General features: G+C 43.1%; 1 protein-coding gene across 1 annotated transcript in view; it reads right to left on the bottom strand.

The window, feature by feature from the left end:
- SLC2A12 (solute carrier family 2 member 12) overlaps positions 1-18,171 on the bottom strand; it is a 32,444-nt gene extending 14,273 nt beyond the window's left edge. Inside the window, exons 1-2 of the mRNA XM_051613545.1 lie at positions 17,848-18,171; positions 8,781-10,103 (exon numbers count right to left, since the gene is read on the bottom strand). Coding sequence (XP_051469505.1) covers positions 8,781-10,103; positions 17,848-17,968 — 1,444 coding nt within the window. The 5' untranslated portion in view covers positions 17,969-18,171. The remainder of the gene's footprint in view (positions 1-8,780; positions 10,104-17,847) is intronic.
- Positions 18,172-18,494: the final 323 nt, after the last annotated feature.

Raw genomic sequence — 18,494 nt, 5'->3', positions numbered from 1 at the left:
GAAATTATGAACAGGAACACAGATGTCAGTGAAAATGACATCCCAGATTCCAGATGTGCACCTCATTATATAGTTTAAATTCAGTCTCGGGGTTGAACAACTCTATACTTTGTAAAATGGAGTCCTAAAATAATTAAGAAGCTCCCACTGACATTGCCATGGCTCATTACTACAAATGCATTTTTTTCCTTATTATGACCTTTTTCACACCTGAAAAAACCTCCCAAACTTGTAGACTCTATCAAGCTAGAGGAGATTAACCTACATGGCTGGTATTTTAGAGAACACCTCCTGTAGTTTGAAATCCTGCAATTCAGCATCCAACTATTCAAAAATATCTTAAATTGACTTGCACTTCACAACGACCAATCAGCCTGTGAAAAGGCAAACAGATTACTGAGTTGGCTGATGTGTTAACAATCCTTGTCTGGGGCAAAGCAATAGAAAAAGTGGGCAATACACAGTCCTTGCTTTATTTTTCATTTTGGCACACCATGTCTTTCTACTGCAGCTTGGTAGAACAGATACAGTGTGAAATAAAGGCCACATGAAGCACCATTTGAATAGCACAGGAATAGTGAGCTAGATAAATACTAGGAGTGTCACATTCAGACCACATGGATGCATGTATTAAAAGAGGATTCAGTACAAATGGACAGTGCTGGGAATCTTGTCATAAAATGAAGAATGCAAGATAATTTTGTGATTAAATAAAGTAGGACTTTCTGTACTGATCCTCAGTGAAACAGGCACATTTCCAAGGTTTATTATTCTGGTTCAGATTCAACAAAGCATTTAAGCGCTTGCTTATTTTTGAGCACTTAATTTAATCCCTGCCACTATCTCGTTTTCCAGAGTAAACCACAAAACAATGTAAAATGAATGCTGCTCATTTCTGTGAAATTTAAAGCCAGGCCACAGCCACTCTGCAAAACACAGAAGCTCAAAAAGAAAACATTGCAAACAAATGTCATGCAAGGTGACTAAATTTGTCTCCAATATAATAACATGGGTTTTAGGAGAATGTTCCAGGTCTGAGTTCTAGCTTGCTTAATCCAATAAAATACATCAAGAACGACTCACAGAGCATATAGGACTGCACAAGAAGGACTGTGATGGACTGAAAGAAGGACTTCCTTCCTTCCTTCCTCACCTCCAGGGATTTCACTTTTCTTGTGAACCCTTGAGCTTTCTTCCTTTTCTCCCTGATCCTAAACTGCATTTAAATTGCTTCAAAACTGCATTTAAATGGCTTCAACAACTGACAATAAATTGTAGACAAAACAAGTGGGGTTTTACATAAGAATAGAATAGAATAGAATAGAATAGAATAGAATAGAATAGAATAGAATAGAATAGAATAGAATAGAATAGTTCAGTTGAAAGGGACCTACAATTATCATATAATCCAACTGCATGACCACTTCAGGGCTGACCAAAAGTTAAAGCATATTATATGTGAAATGCTATCACACAGTCTAATTTAGCTTCCTGCTCACTCTAAACTCCCTCAATAGCCAGTGAATAAAGGAGAGGCGTGCCAAAGGAGAGGTCAGAGAGCAGGCATCTGAAAGGCCCTCTTAGGTGGGAAGAATATTTCCCTTTGTTGATTATCGGAGGAATCTGGCTCCCACACCAGTTACACTTCCAAACATGTTGAAACATCTGTTCCATTTTACGTATAAATTAGCTCACTCTTAAAGCACCCATTCAAGGTGATATAAATTTAACTCCAATATATTCAATATGGCAAATTAGCCCATGTTTAAACTAGAAATGGGCATCTCCCATTCCCAGTTATTTTTATCAGTAAAAATTTGCTCCTAAGATTTGCCCTCACCAAGGGCTTGCTTTCACTGACGTCCCTGGGTGAGTTTAGTTTCTCATGGGGCTGACAAGCCCACACAGAGAACTCCTGTGACAGTGAGATGGTGCATCCATCACATCAGGGCTTGGTGGAAGGCACAGTCACTGTCACTTCTTGAGGAGGCTGAGGCTGGGGGACACAAAGCTGCAATCCTGGGATCATCATGTGGGGAAAATTTAATCAGTGTGAAACTAGTAACCACAGAGTGGCTTTGATTGAATGGTCTGCCACCCTTCACTGCCCTGGGATCATACGGGTGCTCAAACCTGGGGCCCAAGCATCCAGGATAAAACTGAGTGGAAAATGGAGACCTTGTAGGAAGAAAAAAATCTTTGTCAACAGGTAATTTGTGAGGAAAGTAATTTCCCTTCTGAACCTTGGCTATGAGGCTGGGTTTCGAGGTGAGGAAAGTGACTGTAGTGACCACAAGCTGCTGGTTTGTTAACCTGCATGGATGCAAGTGGGGATTTGTCCATCCCTTTCTTGCACCTGCCCCAACAGCTTTGGGTCTGCCTGCTAACTTCAGCCAGGCAGGTCCATGTGCCTCTGCACCCACACACAAGAGTGGAGAGATGGTGGGGGACCCCAAATGCAGAAGGACCTCCCACTTGAGGTGTCTGTGAGTCAGTGGCTGAGAGTCCAGCAGGGAGACACTGGGCAAACCACTGTCCCCAAAACTGCCACTTGTTTTGTAGGCCCTGACATGCTTTGCATCTGCTGCAGGTCTGGAGTTCACAGCCCCTGGCACTGGTGGGGTGTTCTCACATCCAGCTGGTCCCCTGTTTTCTGAACAATGTTCGTGCTTCAGAAGTTCAAAGGAAACACTGCTGTGGATGGAGTCATAAGCATGTAATTTTTGTCCAGTTTTCCAATCCAAAATATTCACCTGATGACTGAGGATAGCAGATGGCAACAGAGGGTATAATATCCCAGTCTGAAAAAGCTTCCCATGGCTATTTAATTCCACTATTTCACAGGTTTAATAAATACCAAAGTACTGCCAGTCCTGCAAGCACCCACTCATGGGATCTGATGTGTCTGTAACAGGTATGTGGCAAAGCAGGGTCTGCACTAAGTTCTAAAATCCTCTTCCATGACCCCACTTACTTGCCTACCTCAAAAATGTATATATATGTATATATATATATTATTCTTTATACCTATCTCTCTGGTTCTATGTGATTTTTTTCACGCAAAGCCCTGAGACCCAGAAAATATTTATTCAGCTGCCTCAGGTGTGTTGTGGCCACAGCTCTGTGTGTGCCAAGTGGGCTCCAAGAACTCGGGGCCAGGGCATCCCTGCAGCTCCAAGAAGCCCCCTGGAAGAGAAGAAGCCTGTGATGGCTTCCAAGAGGAGAGCTTTAAGAGTCTAGCCCTTGGCTCTGGGGAGCCACAAAAACTGGCAGCTGCTTTGGGACATGCAGTAATAGAATATCTTCAGTGCCAGGTTGGCAGACACATAAATACCTTCATGCATCTAAATGATTTTGAGGATGAGTCACCTCATGAAACTGCTCCTCAGTCCCACTGATGGGTGTTTTTGTTGATTTGCATCCACACCCTCAACATGAACTGATGTGTTGTCAGTGGACCTGATGTGATTTGTACCAGCAGATCATCCTGAAGTTCACTGGTCAACTGCCTGAAAACCTATGCAGTTGTACAGAAGTCTGCTTTAAGGACTGACAGAGGAGGAAAAGCTCTTTTGTGCAAGGCACCAATGCCATACATGCAGTCCAAGTCCATGCATTCAGCTCCCCCCTGTCAAGAAGAGAGTTCCCCACTCCATATAAAAAAAAATCTCATGTGCATGGATCCCCTTGAACTGCACCCCTACAATATGTGTAAAGAGGTCCTGCCCAAGTCCTCTTTTGCTCCCTGGCTTTTTAGTTGCTAGAACAAATTCAGACTGGGAAATGAGGTGCTCTCTTGGGTCCAGACTGAGTTTGCATTACTTGCTTCTCAGCCTGGGACTTGTTACAGCCCCATTGATTTTTGTTCAATAAAGAGGATTGCCTCCAGACCACACTGCAGCCCTGTATTAATGTGTGTGGTGCTACTGTCTCTTTTTCATCCACTTATTAGTGAGACCACCCAGTGAGACCTCCTCACTCAGGGCATATGTATAGGAAAATATGGAGGGAAGACCTTGGAGTCCTGGTGCGCAACAAGTTATCCATGGGTCAGCAATGTGCCCTTGTGGCCAAGAAAGCCAATGCCATCCTGGGGTGCATTAAGAAGAGTGTGGCCAGCACGACAAGGGAGGTTCTCCTCTTCCTCTACTCTGCCCTAGTGAGACCCTGCCTGGAGTACTGTGTCCAGTTATGGGCTCCCCTATTCAAGAGGGACAGGGATTTACTTGAGAGAGTCCAACAGAGGGCTGTGGGGGTGATTAAGGTACTGGAACAGCTGCCTTAGGAGGACAGGCTGAGAGACCTGGGGCTGTTCAGTCTGGAGAAGACTGAGAGTGGATCTTATTAATGTATACAAAAATCTGAAGCGTGGGTGTCAAGAAGGAGGGGCCAATATCTTTTCAGTTGTGCCCTGTGATAGGATGAGGGGCAATGGATGCAAACTAGAACACAGGCAGTTCCCCCTCAACATGAGGAAAAACTTCTTTACTTTAAGGGTGATGGAGCACTGGGACAGGCTGCCCAGAGAGGCTGTGGAGTCTCCATATCTGGGGACTTTCAAGACTCATCTGGATATGTTTCTGTGTGACTTGCCCTAGATTCTGTGGTGGTTCTGCTCTGGCAGGATAGTTGGACTCGATGATCTCCCCAAGTCCCTTCCAACCCCTAATATTCTGTGATTCTGTGATTCTTTGAAGTTGTCCCTATTTAGTCTTTAATCCTAAATGGTGCAGAAGGAGATGATCAGGGCAGGGAAGCAGATCTTTTGTAACAGGTGCTATCTGACACCTGAATCTGTATTTTGTTCTTCAGGTCTGTGAGGAAAGCAGCAGGGCTCTGGGCACCCACTCTGTTTCAGAAAGGCTAGGGCAGGGCTGCCCTACAGTTGTTAACTAAAAGAACTGGTGTGGAGAACAGCCATGGGAAAAGAAAAAGGGCCTCCTCTATCTGTAAAGAAGTAGACAAAACAATATGAGACCATCTAAGGGCCAGGGCTTGCTGTAAGCAGCACTGTGAATGTTGACAAAAATCAGAACACTGTTTATTGTGTGTTCAGTGTGTGATTGGCTACATCCTGGAAGCCCAAGGACTGAGTATGTGCCAAGGAGCAGGTGTGAGTGCTGTTTACACTCCCTGTACTCCAGTACTTATTCTCAGTTACTTATTCTCAGTATCCACTGTAAAAGTATATAAGGGAGCATTTTCTCATAATAAACTATTCCATTGTTTCTCACCCTGAAGTCCATGTTTTAACCACCAGAAACTGACACATGCACCATCCAACACCAAGAGTCCCACATTTACAGCCTCATTTGGAAAGTAAGTCCCCCAAAAAACTCCAGGAGCTTGGCTTCCCTAGTTCCTGCATCTCAATATGTTGCACCATACAACAGTGATGACTGAAGGAGGAGACACCTGCTTACAGGAAAGGACCACTATGTCTTGCCCCTCAAGTTGTTTGAAGGAGCATCGGGCGAACTGCAAGTTGCTCTGCAACTGTTTCACTTACCCCTGTGTCATTTAGTAAATGGTCATGTGTGGTTGTGGCCCTGACTAGAACTTCTCTGTGAGTTCTTTGTGTTACATTAATTTCCAGGGTCACACTGAGCTTTTTAGGGGATGAACTGGTGATCCACCTCCTCACTGCACTCATCTCATTAGCCTGCACTCATCTCATTAGCCTGCACTCACTGCTCCCTGTGCAAGGCATAGTATCATTTCTGTGAGGCTCAGATTTCTTGTTTCCCCCTCTGCATGCAGAAGGTTTGGTCACCTCTCTGTGCAAACGTGTGCTAAAAACAACAAAGAGCCCCTCTCACACTCCTCACCCTTCATGTGGCAGCCAGAGAGAGGTTCCTCACAGTCTCTGCAGCCATCTTTTCTTGATGGGAATGATTCATCTTTGTTTGACCTTTCTGATACACAGACAAGGTAACCCAAGACAAAGATGGGTGTCAGGTTAGTCCCCTTAGCTAATAACTGCCTTGAAACACCTCTGGAAGCACCCCTGGAGAGACAGCATGTGCTGTTCTATGACCTGATCCAACACTGTTGTTGCACCTACAAGAAATCCTCATAATTGTGTGAAATTGAGTGTGAGCCAGCAGTTGAATTGCAGTTCATCAAACATAATTAATCCAAAACAGAGCAGCAGAAATATTCCTTTTATCTTGCCTAAGTGTTGACGATATAAATACAGAGCACCCCAGAATCAAAAAAGTGACTAAGCAGATGTCTGCTAGTCTGTGAATGCTTTTATAATGCAAAAATGGCTTTTATCTCTCACTGTCTATTTCTGAGTGCTCATCACTGTGCTTTGATAAGTGGCAATAAATACATTTAGCATATGTTTTGTTCATTTTAAAAATCCATCTACTTCATGTAATTTGGAGACAAAAGAGGAATCATGGAAAAACGCAACATTTATAAAAGTCTGCTGTGCAAATCTGGACTGTCACTAATTCTTTGATCAGAATCTCCCCCCCCCAAAAAAAGGAAGGGCAAAAAAAAAGGACAAAATAATTAATAAAAGTTTATAGAGCTCAGGTTGCATGATCTGCCCTATGAAGTGTGCATTTTCCTAATGGCACTACATAGACTCTTCTTTATCCCCACAGAATATAAAGCAGCATAGACTTAAAAAAAAGCAGGTGAATTTGTTCCAGACATAGCCTTAAGGGGTGGAGGAAAAAGAGCAAAATCCTCTCTACTCTTTGTCCAAAAGAGACTTATTTGATCTACGGGTTACAAACAGACACATCCCTGGCACCCCCTTCACCTTAGCCAGCAGGACAGGCAGACATTGTGCTGAGTATGAGATTTTTGCATTGGAAACCCAATGGTGTGGGGGGTTACACTCTTCTGCCCCCAGGCACTGCTCCAGACCACAGACCAGACGCAGACATGAAGAACATAAACCTGTTACAACTACGTATTTTATATAAACTCAGTGTTTTTCATTACACTGAGAAAAACACACTGAGGATAAGAAACCTAGGCTTTTAAAATACATTCAAGGACTTGAACTCCAAGCAGCAGGTACGGAAGGCTGTATACGAGACACAAATTGTGACCTGGCGTCCCAACCCCACCTTCTTAACCACAATAGATACTTTGCAGATTCCAACAATCTCTTGATTCTCTGATCCTTGTGTTTTCTATATATTGTAAATTTTAACTGAATACTGTATTTTTAAAGGCATGGAAGTGTCTTGAAAATACTTACCTGCATTTTCAAATACCTGTATCTCTCCTGGACCTGGCCTTCTCTTGCCTCGCAAAGGCTTCTGTCAGTTTCAATTGCCTCACCAAGGCATTTTAATACATTATTTCAACATGCTGGAGCTGAGACTGTTTCTGTTATTTCCCGTTTGCTATCTAAGAGCATTTGTACTCTTAGTCAAGAAACAGGTCAGAAAACATGGGCCTTCTGAGTTTAGCCTGGGAAACACACCCCAATTCCTGTAGCCCTCAAGGAAGCAGATGCCGTTATTATTAATGTCACAACAGGCCAACCCAGTTGGAACTGGATCCCATTTACAGCAAGGTCAACAGGAAAGCATCTTTCAACAGGAGGCCAAGCCTGAACACATGCCCCTGCCTTAAGGGTCATTAAATATGTGTTTGAAACATCCAAGTTAAAAGCTCAAGTAACTTTTTCTTCTCAAGGCTGCACCTCTGCTTTTGAACCTATGTCACCGAAAGCAGAATCCAGCCCCAAGCTGGCCTGCAAGGGAGGGAATAATGCTGTAATAATACAGTCAAGCTTGCTGCCCTGGTAATGAATGCTCATCTCACACTGCTCTCCCAGTGAGTAATGTTTAAAATAAATAAATCCTGCAGGGGAGTTGCTGTTAGTGCAATTGTTGGGTTGTATTTTTGTGGCAAGCTTTTTATCATCATAGTACAGCAGGAGCACAGTGTGTTTGCACGTTTACATGTTTCAGCCAGGGCACAAAAGCACATACAATCTGTCAATAAATAATGGACTCCATGCATGTGGCTTCTGCAGCATGGCTTAAAAAATCAACCCCTTCAAATAAGAATAACATGCAAGTGCTATTGAAACAAAACGAAACAAAAATATTTAATTGCTTGGGCATGGCAGACATGATCTCCTCTGGAGAGAGTGGGAACCCTGCAAGTGCAATGCTAGCTGCAGCTGTACCTCAGTTATATACAGTGACCTGTCCCTGGGCTCTTCCACGTGTGCTAGTCAGCACAGGTAGTGGTGATGAGACTACTGTTTGCTCATGAACTATGATACCTTCAATGTCTTTCCTGTAACTGAAGACTGTTACAAGGCCAAGACCTCAGTGGGACTCATATATACTTGCATTTTGGATTTTATGGTATTATATCATGCAGAGATCTAGAGATTATCATTATCTTGTGTTATTATGAGTTAACAGCAGCAAATGCCTACATCTTAACATCCCCAATGTAAGGATACAATAGATTGGGAAGAGGGAAGATAGCCAGGACCCCCATAATTTTGCTGTACAAAGCTCACAGCAGTTCTTAACCTCACTGAAAATTTGCAGTTAATTTCACTGAATTGAAGGGAGTTTAGGTCATTGAACTTAATTGACAGGACCTCTTCCTAAGAAGTACACCCCAGGCACATCTGGGCAGTCTGTGACAATACCAGCTCATATTAGCAGAAGACACAGCTTTGCTCAGCCTGGGGACTGCCTGATGCCAAGCTGGGCATGTCATCCCTGCAGTTAATGCACTTGGAAGTAAATCATTACAAAGAATTAGAAAAAATAAACACTTACTTGGTCCAAGACCTATGGAAAATGCAGCAACGTAAACAAGCAGGCTGGCCAGTGAGAGCCATTTCAGGACAACAGGAACCTCCTCACTTTCCATGGGAGACCCTGTTGTGCTTTTGCCTCCTGCCAGGACAGTCCCGTTCAGTTCTTCTGTCCTTGCAACATCTGGGCTTCTCTGTGCATCAGATGACAATCTTTCTGGTGAAGTCAGGCTAGCAGAAAGGTCCTTGAGACTCCCATTGATGACACCAGTGAGGTTTCCTGGTCTCTGGAGAAATAAATCCTCTGGGGGTTGGCTTCTGCAGACACTGGTGAAATTCACATGTATGTTATGGTTCACCAAGCCCATAGTGACTAATGATACTGCCATAACAGAAGAGCCAATACACAGAAAAGTTTTACTTCCAACTTGATCCACAAAAATCGTGGCTGGGACTGTGCTGACCACTTTAACCACTCCAACTCCAGTAGAAGCCAAGCTAGCAGCTTCGTTGCTCTGGAATCCAACTGACTTTAACACCGTCGATGCGTAAAATAAAATGTTGGGTTGTCCAGTCGTTTGTACAAAGAAGACTAGTGTGAGTCCTACCAACATTCGGGCCCTCATGTTGTGTTTTGAACGAAACAGATCCAAGAAACTATACTGATGTTCATCTTTCAGGGAAGACTTGATCACAGTAAGTTCTTTAGTAGCATCTGATGTTTCCCGTAGCCTCTCCAGTACTTTTCTAGCAGCTTCGTCATTATTTTTCATTACAAGAAACCGAGGGCTTGGAGGAAGCAAATACATGGCAACAGCCTGCAAAGCACCTAACGGAATCACAAGGCCAAACATGTACTTCCAGCCATGAGAAACACTGGCAAATGCGTAATTTGAAATATAGGCAAAGAGAATGCCTATCACAATCATGAGTTCATTTAATGATACAAGGAGTCCTCTTCTGTGCTGTGGGGCGATCTCAGCGATATACACACACGTTGCAATTGATGATAGTGATATGGAAATACCTATGGCGATCCGTCCCACAATAAGTATCCCATAAGATTCATAGGGCAGTAAAATCAGACTCCCCAACACAAGTAGAGAAGATGCAATAATAATAGCAAGTCTCCTTCCAAATCGGTCTATCAGGAAGCCACCAGTAAGGGATGCAAATAAGGCCCCAAAAAGCAGAGAACTTACAACGATTTCCTGCTCTTTGCAAGAGAGTGCTAGTATGCTGCCCATCTGAAGAAGAGCTCCAGAGATAAGGCCCAACTCATAACCCATCAGAAGTCCACTTACAGCAGCAACGGCAGAAGATAGAAATGTAAATGTTCCACAACCTGAAATAAGAGAAAAAACACAAAAACTTGAAAGTGTGACTTCTGCAATGTTCTGACAACTAATAATAGCTCTATTTGACATACCAGTACCAAAAATATGTTTGTAACTTTTAGGCAAAGCAGTCAGGTGCACACAAACCCAGCAGTAGTGGTGACATAAAAATCTATTTTTGAAAAGGAAAAGCACACACAAAAAAATAATATAATTTTAATGCTTTTAGGTTCCTTATTATTCTGATTAGGACTCATCAAGGTTCCGATGAGGCCTTAAGTAATAAAACCTTCTTCCTCAGAACATCATTGCAAAAGGCAACACTGACAATACAACCTTTTGGTAAGAGAGCAATTTTTTCCTTCAGAGACTTGCAGTGTTTTTCCTGTCTGGATCAAGGAAGTCTTGTCCACCCAACTAGTGCACCATGGGCAAGGAAATAAGTAATTTCCCAGCCAAACTGCTTCAACCTTGCCTTGAGTAAGTATTGAGTTAAGCTGTCCACACCACTTACTAAAGCCTTTGCTCCGCTTGAGGGTGCCATGAAGGCTGCTGGTATCAGTGGGTTGTTTTTTTTGGCTAAATGGAAACTTACCCACTGAGCACCAGGCTGATCCCGATAGTTGGGATATACCAGAGAAACCAATATTTGAGGTACAAGTTCATGAACTTCCTGGACTGTGCTCATCACTAATCTCAGATTCTTTGGAATATCAGGATAAAATATTTTGCATAGTTTATGACAGCCACAGCGTCAGGAATACAAAACAGATGGTGAAAACATAAGCCAGAGGGAGATTATATGCCTTTGAACATCCATGTTAAAACAAACTCATTTTATAAACTGCGATTCATTGTTTATTGTTCCCAGATTGATTTGACTGATCACATTCTCCTAACTGTGAAGCCTTTTGCACCCTAAACCTTAAGGAATATATCAGTTTGTTATTGTTGGTCCTGTTCTTTCTCGCAGTATGATTTTCCTCTCATTATGATGTTGGCTTCCACACAACTAGGAAAAGCGTGGATTGGCTTCTGATTTTCCAGTTTGTTGGAGAGATAGGAAGTGTCTGAGGAGAGGTAGCTTTTGCATGGTAACAGAATCTGTATTTCAGTTAATTCTCTTGGAACAAGTACTTACCAGCCTGGCTGGAGAGTGGTGTATGGTCTAATTGAAAATGATACATTGACTTTGCTTATTTTCAGCTTATTTTTCTAAGGCATTAAGGCTCTTTGATCACACTGACTGCCTGGAGTTCCTCACCAGTAACTTTTGAGCATGTTGGCAAGGATCAGTCCCATTTGACACAGGATATTGCATTTCTAAAGCAACTTGTGAAGAGAGAAGAAGAGGGCAGACTTAGCTGTACATCTGCACTACTAAAATAAGCAGTGCCAGAGCTCAGACCTGGGCCCTGGCATGTGGCCATGGATCCTACTACATTGCTGGCATAGCCCCTGGGATGGTTGTACCCCAAGCCCCCTTGCACTTTCTTAATTACTCCTGGAGGTAGTTTGGCTCACAATGTGAGCCCACCATCATGCCCTGTGGCTGATCCACAGGAGGTTGGGTTGTTTTGGAGGGTATCTTCCCATGTGATGATAAGCTGTGCCTCCAGGGTCAGAAGAGATGTGTAAGCCCTATTAACGTGTCGCCTGTCAGCTCTCCTACCTGGCCCTCCATTCTCTCCCGTTGAGTCAAGCAGAAGCCAAGGGGCAGCAGCCCTGAGCTATTGAGTGTACCCCTCAGCCCACTCTACCTCTGGGCTTAGATGGCTGGCAAACCAGAGACAGACAAGAGACAGGTAAAAAACATGGTTTTGTTATGAGGGACTGTAACGATGTGGATGAAATAGGAGTGTTGTGAGAAGTCTTTCAGAAGGTGGGGCTGCACAGTAGATTTATGGTTATGGAGATGGGACAGAGTGAAGGAAACATCAGGAACAAATTTTCAAAATGGTCTGGTGATGGAACAATATTGTTTTATACTTTTTTTTTTTTTTTATATATTGTGTTGTCCATATCTGTCTTCTAATGCTTCTTGTTCCTTTAAGTCTGCAGTATCCAAAATCATTGCACTTCTTTTAAACAGAGGTTACTGCATGAGTTAGGGCAAGGTCACACTGCACTTCTTCACACACTGAACAGAACTCTGGTGGAGGTGCTACTGACTCCAGTTAAGCTGCTTTGTGCTACATGTGCTCCATCCTCCAATGTATGCCTGCAATATAATTTTTATCATTGTAAAGCCTAGTTCCTCCCTCCCCTTTATACTTTTGACTTGCCTGGTTGCTGTGTATTACTAGATCTGGAAAATATACCCTTCCAATGAATTCTGGCTGGAAATCAGGGCTGGTAATTACAGAGTGTTAAGCTGAATGAACGAGCTTGGGTTCAGAAACTACGCTGCTAATTTGATCACGGTGCTCTGCCCAAACTGCTGCTCAGTGCCGATATTTGTGCTTTCTTGGATATCTCTGTATTTTATGTCATTGAGACATGCAGGTTTAACCTAATATTTTCCTTTAAATTATATATTATGAAGCCAAACAGACCATTCAACCTGACACTCATTAACATAACCCTTCAGACATGTATAAATGGCATTTAATTTGAACTAGGCCATTTAAAATATTCAGCTTTGATTTAAAATGCTGGTGGTTGAAAGGAAGTGTCTTTAAATCATAGGTTGCCTCAATGATTAATCACTTTCCCTGTAAATTATCTGTAAATTATTTCTAGTCTTAATTTCTGCAACCTCCGTTCCCAACTGACATGTCCCATTCTCCATTTGCCTGCCCTTAGCTGTGTTCACTAAGTACAAAATTATAGCCTGACATCAAGTCATCCCACAGACCTCTCCTCGATAAGCTACTTAACCTGTGAGGCTTTACAACTTTACCAGTCCCTTAAGTATTCAAAGCCCGGTTCTCTGAACTCGATCCAAAAGATCAACTTCTTCCATTATTTGTGAGCCAGACCCAGCACTCCTGCTCTGGTTACACAGTGCCAGATAGGAATTGTCCCACTCCTGTTAGACATATTCCCCTCTACTTGCCTAGGGATTGTCACAGCTGTGTACAGGAGCTCACCTTCTGCTGGTTATCCTCCAGGACAACCACTTTCTTTTCTGACTGGCCTCTTTCCAAGGCACTGCCTTTCCTCTAAATACAGCCTGGTTTCTTCCAGCCTAGCTAGGAATGCAAATGACTATGTTTGTCTGTAATAAAACACAAAGGATGGGTTCAACTTACCTAACTGTGGGAAATCTACAGCATCTCAAGATTCCTTCTGTAACCACTCGTAAAAAATAGGCACTTCTAGATGTCTGAAGTAGGTCAGATGCCCATTTCTCTCCACTGCCTATAAAAGGAATCTGTGTGGTTTGCTCAGATGCAGATGTCTAAAGTTAGCAGAGAGGAACCCCAGAAAGTACATTCACTTGCTGTCAACAGGCCAAGACATCTGAATTCATTCAGCCAATGACATATCCCATTTATCAATCACCCATCACCTTTATCACTGGCAAATAATAATTTATTATCTTCTTCCAGGCAATTGAGGAAGAATGTTAAGTAACAGAGGAACAAAAACTGAGTTTAAGGCTGCCCAGCAGAAACACAGCAGTGTAGGCAGTGTCTCCTATTGATTCTTTGCAGTCTGTGTCCTGCACTGCTTTTAATTCTTTAAGTGTATGACTGTCAGTTTTGTATGGTTCCAGTTACTCATTCAAAATTACAGTGCCAAGTCAAATATCTTGACAGAGTCCACCATCAGCACTACTCTCTACCATTCAGTCTGTGCTCTTCTCAGCCTGTGGTCCTCAGATCAGAGCAACCAAGATGATTATTTGTTTTTAATCTGAGAGGCTGCAGAAGCTGGGTGTGGAGTTTGGACACTTGGGAAGTTGCTAGGGAAGCACTCAAGCCCATCTATTTCTTGCTTCTCCAAGTACAGCAGCTTGACCAATGTCTTAATATTTCTTTGTTGGTTTTTTTACTGAGTCAACTGGTATCCTTGTTCCTCTGTCCAGTGGCACACGCTGACAGTCATACAGAAGTACTGGAGGGCTGTACCTAAGGCAGAACCCTGAATGAAAAGCAAATTCTGATGTGGTACAGAGGGAGACATTCTCTTTCTGCATTAGCAGCATCAAACTCAGCAGTTAACTCAGCATCTCTTGTTCCCCACAGGCACTGTTCTGCTAAGAAACATCCTTATAGCACTGTGAGGTTTTGTTGGATCTGGTGTACCTAAGACTTGCCTGCTCAGAACTGCCTGCTGAGTTAAGCCCTGAAAACTCTGCTCAATTTCTCTTCATGGTCTTCCTCCAGACAAAATTCCCTCTGACTTCAGCATATGTTTTGCTTTAACATTTTCAAATAAAGCATGTTGCACTAGATGTACTCATAATCCTTTTAAGTGTCACTTTTAATGATGTTGCTGGCAGTTCCTAGGCATTCCTTTTTTTAAAAAAGAGCTTCTTAAAATGCATATTCCTCTTATTTTATGAGATGCCTGCAAAATACATGGCAGTGTGTATCCCAGGGGAATAAAATATTTTAATGATAGCTTCCAGAGAAATTTCTCCTTCTGCCTGCAACAAACACCATGGCTAATGAGTGTGTGGCTGGTATGTGACAAGTGATTGGAAGGTCTATTCTTTAGTTTCCTGATGTAAACAAAATGGTTTCTCACAACTGTTACTCAGGTCAAAAGCAGCACTACTTGACAAACAAACTTATTGTTAGGAACATTTGCTGGAAATGTTTATGCTTCGTTCCTGAAAAGGAGACCAAGCACAGTTGTAGTATAGCACAGCCTCTGGTGAGGCTGGATGGGGCCAAGCAGTGAGGGTGTGCCCTTTTACTTATTTTCAAGCACATATTTGGGAAAATACAGTCCCTCCAAAGAAAAATATTTGGTCTGTGCATGTACTTTATGGGCATTATGGGTAAATGATCTGTGCCAGGGAACATATGCAAGCAGGCTGAGCTGGGAAACACCTCACTTCCCCTATTTCATGTGCAGGAGAGCTATGGGAAAGGTGCCTGAGAACCCTTTCCAGCTCAGCTTAGCAGTACCAGATACTGTGATTTTTGTGGTTGTAGATTTTCTTTCCTTTCTCCCAAGAGAACATACAGTGTCTGTACAGAAAACTAGTGGGATGGGGTCTTGGGAGAGATTACTTCTTTATGCGACATGTGCAAATACATCTGTTTTGATAGGTGGGGACGTGACAGTCTCTGCCAACATGGTTCTTTCTTCTGTTGGCTTTGATTTAATCTGAGGTGAAAAATGTCTCAATTTGGGAGGGAAAAAAAGTATTTTCCTGGAAGGTCAAATATATATTCTTTAAATCCTTGGGGATTCTTTAATCTGTTTAGATATGTGAAAGGCGAAATCAAGCTCTGTCAACCCTTGGTTAATAAGCATAGTTTAGAAAATCATGATGAGTTAAGGGTATTGCAGAGACATGAATCCACAGCACAGACTCTCTAGTTTCAAGACATCTACTTCTATCCATGATGAATCTTAAAACTGCAACATCTCTATCTGAAAATTGTAAGTTATCTTTAACAAGTAGTTCTTCTCCATCTGAGTGCTGCCTGACATACAAAAAGTTTGCCTTTGCAGAGAAATAGTATTTAAAATTCCCTAAATTGTCTTTAAGGGAGCGTTTTGCTAAAGTATACAGAGTGTGGATCACTTGGTTTTGTAAGATAAATATCTCGTAGCATGTGTTGCTGCATAATCCAATAATTTTCCTTCTCATAAAAGGTGATTATCCCATTTTTATGCCATCATGATATTTCACAGAATCACAGAATCTTAGGGGTTGGAAGAGATCTCAAAAGATCATCTAGTCCATCTAGTGCAGGATCACCTAGAGCACATCACACAGGAACGTGTCCACTGCAATGTCTCAGTCATCTTCTCATGCACTTGTGTGGTGTAAAGAGTTATGTTTCCCTGTCAATCTATTCTAATGCCTGAGGTTTCTTTAGATGCAATAGCTGCTCAATATGTGTATTTCTCCTATTAGCAAGGATACATCTGATCTAACTGTCCATGTAGAATTCTAGCATGGGATCTTAAACAGTTACCCAACAAGACCTATGGGATTAAAAAAAAAAAAAAGGCTTTGGGACAAAGTTATGTTGCAAGCAGAGCTGGAAAATCTCAGAAAACACTAAGCTTATCAAAAAATAGTAGCAGGGCCATGTGGATCACAACCATTTGACAAATGCAACTTCTCCCACCTAAGCGTGAATGGCAAAACCAAAACAAGTATTTTGTAAATTGAATTAAGAATGAAGACAGAAGGAAATGAATATATGACACATTTTCACATATCTAAATTCCCGTGATGGCAGGAAGCATTGCATACATTGCATACAGTGTAAACCTGATGAATGTATCATGAGAGTAATATTCCGATTTCATGAACAAAATGTCCCCTGGCACTGAAGGAAAGGAGTGCAGATCCTGGGCAGACCCATCCTCACCATCTCGCCATCTCTTTGTGCTCTGCCACTTATTTTCATTGTCAGCAGGCAGCCTGGCCCTTCATTACATTAAATGGGATTTGGGGTTTGTTTGTTATTTTCCAGGAAGAATCAAAAAGTTCTTATAATTCCTAGCTAAGTAATTATAAATTCCTCAGGTTACTGCTTTGATTTCTGAGGGTAAGGCCACATGTGCAATTTGCATGTACTCTTCTAACCATAGCCTTGTGCTGCAGTAACTTTGCTGTCTGTTTATTGTAACTGCTGTGCTTCCCTTTGATAACACTATCCTATAACCATCTGTGTTGCTCCCTCCATACCCTAAGGTAATGTTAAATATGTCTGCACACCAACTGGCTTTCTGTTCTTGATTAACCTCTGCTTCCTCTGCTTCCAGGTATCAGTAGATGTTGCTGGACTGATTGCTGTTCCACTCCAACAAAGCATTTGTGCCTGTAGTATCTGAACAGGCTTAGTCAGTTCATTCATTTTTAAGTGAACAAAACCTGCTCAGGACATAGTAATTTCTGGCTTACGGTTGTGCTTTCTTCTTTGGGTAAAGTTGTCTTGTGGGTGAGAAATACCACAATTGTGGGTCATTTTCCCACAATCATCAGCAAAGGAGGCTCAAGATGCAAACCATGCTGAAACTTAAAGAAACTGGCTGGGGAGGACAGCGAGGGTTAGGAGCTATGGAATTCAGCTTCAGCATTCAAATAACTTTGCATAAGAAATGACACCGTTTATTTTTTCAGGGTGTTTTTCAGCACAGAAAGCTTGTTTTTTCATGAAATGCTAGGAGAGAAAAGACCCGGGCAGACCCTGTCCCCCCACGGTGTGCTTTCTCCCTGCACGAGCAGGTGCAGCGCTGGCCTGGTCTCCCTCCACTGAATCGCTCCCGAGCATGCAAGGAGAGGAGCACCCCTGTTAGCTTAGATGGCAGTGGACTCTCCGATTTTTCTCCAATCTTCATAAAGGAAAGAGATTTACACAACCGACAGCACATGCACAAACAGCAGGACCGAGGCCTTTTGCAAAAAGTATCACATAAACCTTTCTTCAAATTACCAGCCGGCGTTTCCCTCCCTTACTCACGTTTCCCCCTCTCGCACTGTCAGGCAGGGAGGCAGCGTGCCCCAGGAGGCCCTTGGCTTGGCAGGGCTGTTGTCCCCCAGCCCCAAGCAGGAGCTGCATGGGCACGCTGCTGCTGGCCAAGGGCTGGCACCCAGCTCCTGCCCCTTACCTGCTGCAGCTGGCAGCTGGCGGAGGTGGCAGCGGCTGCTGCAGCTGCTCTCCTCATCCTCCCTTGCTCTCATCGTCTGGCTCTGCTGGCCGAGGTCCTCCGTGCTCTGCCCAGGTGCCATTGCCACCCCCTTTGCCCCCTGGGGCAGGAACACTTCACAGGGCAGCGCTCCTTCCCTGGCCCCCCAGGAGAGCGCAGGTTGTTTTCCTCATGGCAACAAGTTGCTGGAGCTGACTGAAACCAAATGCAAACCACGAAGTGGTTTGTGAACAACTTTGTTGCTATTTCAGAAGGCTTTGCCCTTTGCAGTGACACAGGCTGTTGCTATTCTTGGGAGCCTATTGCAGGCGAGGGGAGGGCCGTCTGTCGGAAGTATTGCTCTTGCCTTTTAACAAATAGTTGGAGGCATCAGACGTCCACGCACAGCTCGATGCACATTCCTTACCCATTAGCTTAAAGGGTCTCTCTCTCCAGCACTCTTCTCTCTGATGTTCATACACACAGGTTTTTAACAAAGAAGGCCCACAGAGGGGGAGGATTTGAAGTGTTTGTAGTGTCAGCCAAAGTTAGGGCACCAAGCACACACACACACACAGAGCATTGCTCCGTTCTTGTAAGTTAAGAGCAAGCTGTGGTGAGAAATAGCA

This window comes from Apus apus, chromosome 3, assembly GCF_020740795.1.
Source record: "Apus apus isolate bApuApu2 chromosome 3, bApuApu2.pri.cur, whole genome shotgun sequence".
In the NCBI taxonomy this organism is placed as follows: Eukaryota; Metazoa; Chordata; class Aves; order Apodiformes; family Apodidae; genus Apus; species Apus apus.
Note: the sequence above shows the minus strand (reverse complement) of the source record. Positions and strands in the feature narration are given on the sequence as shown.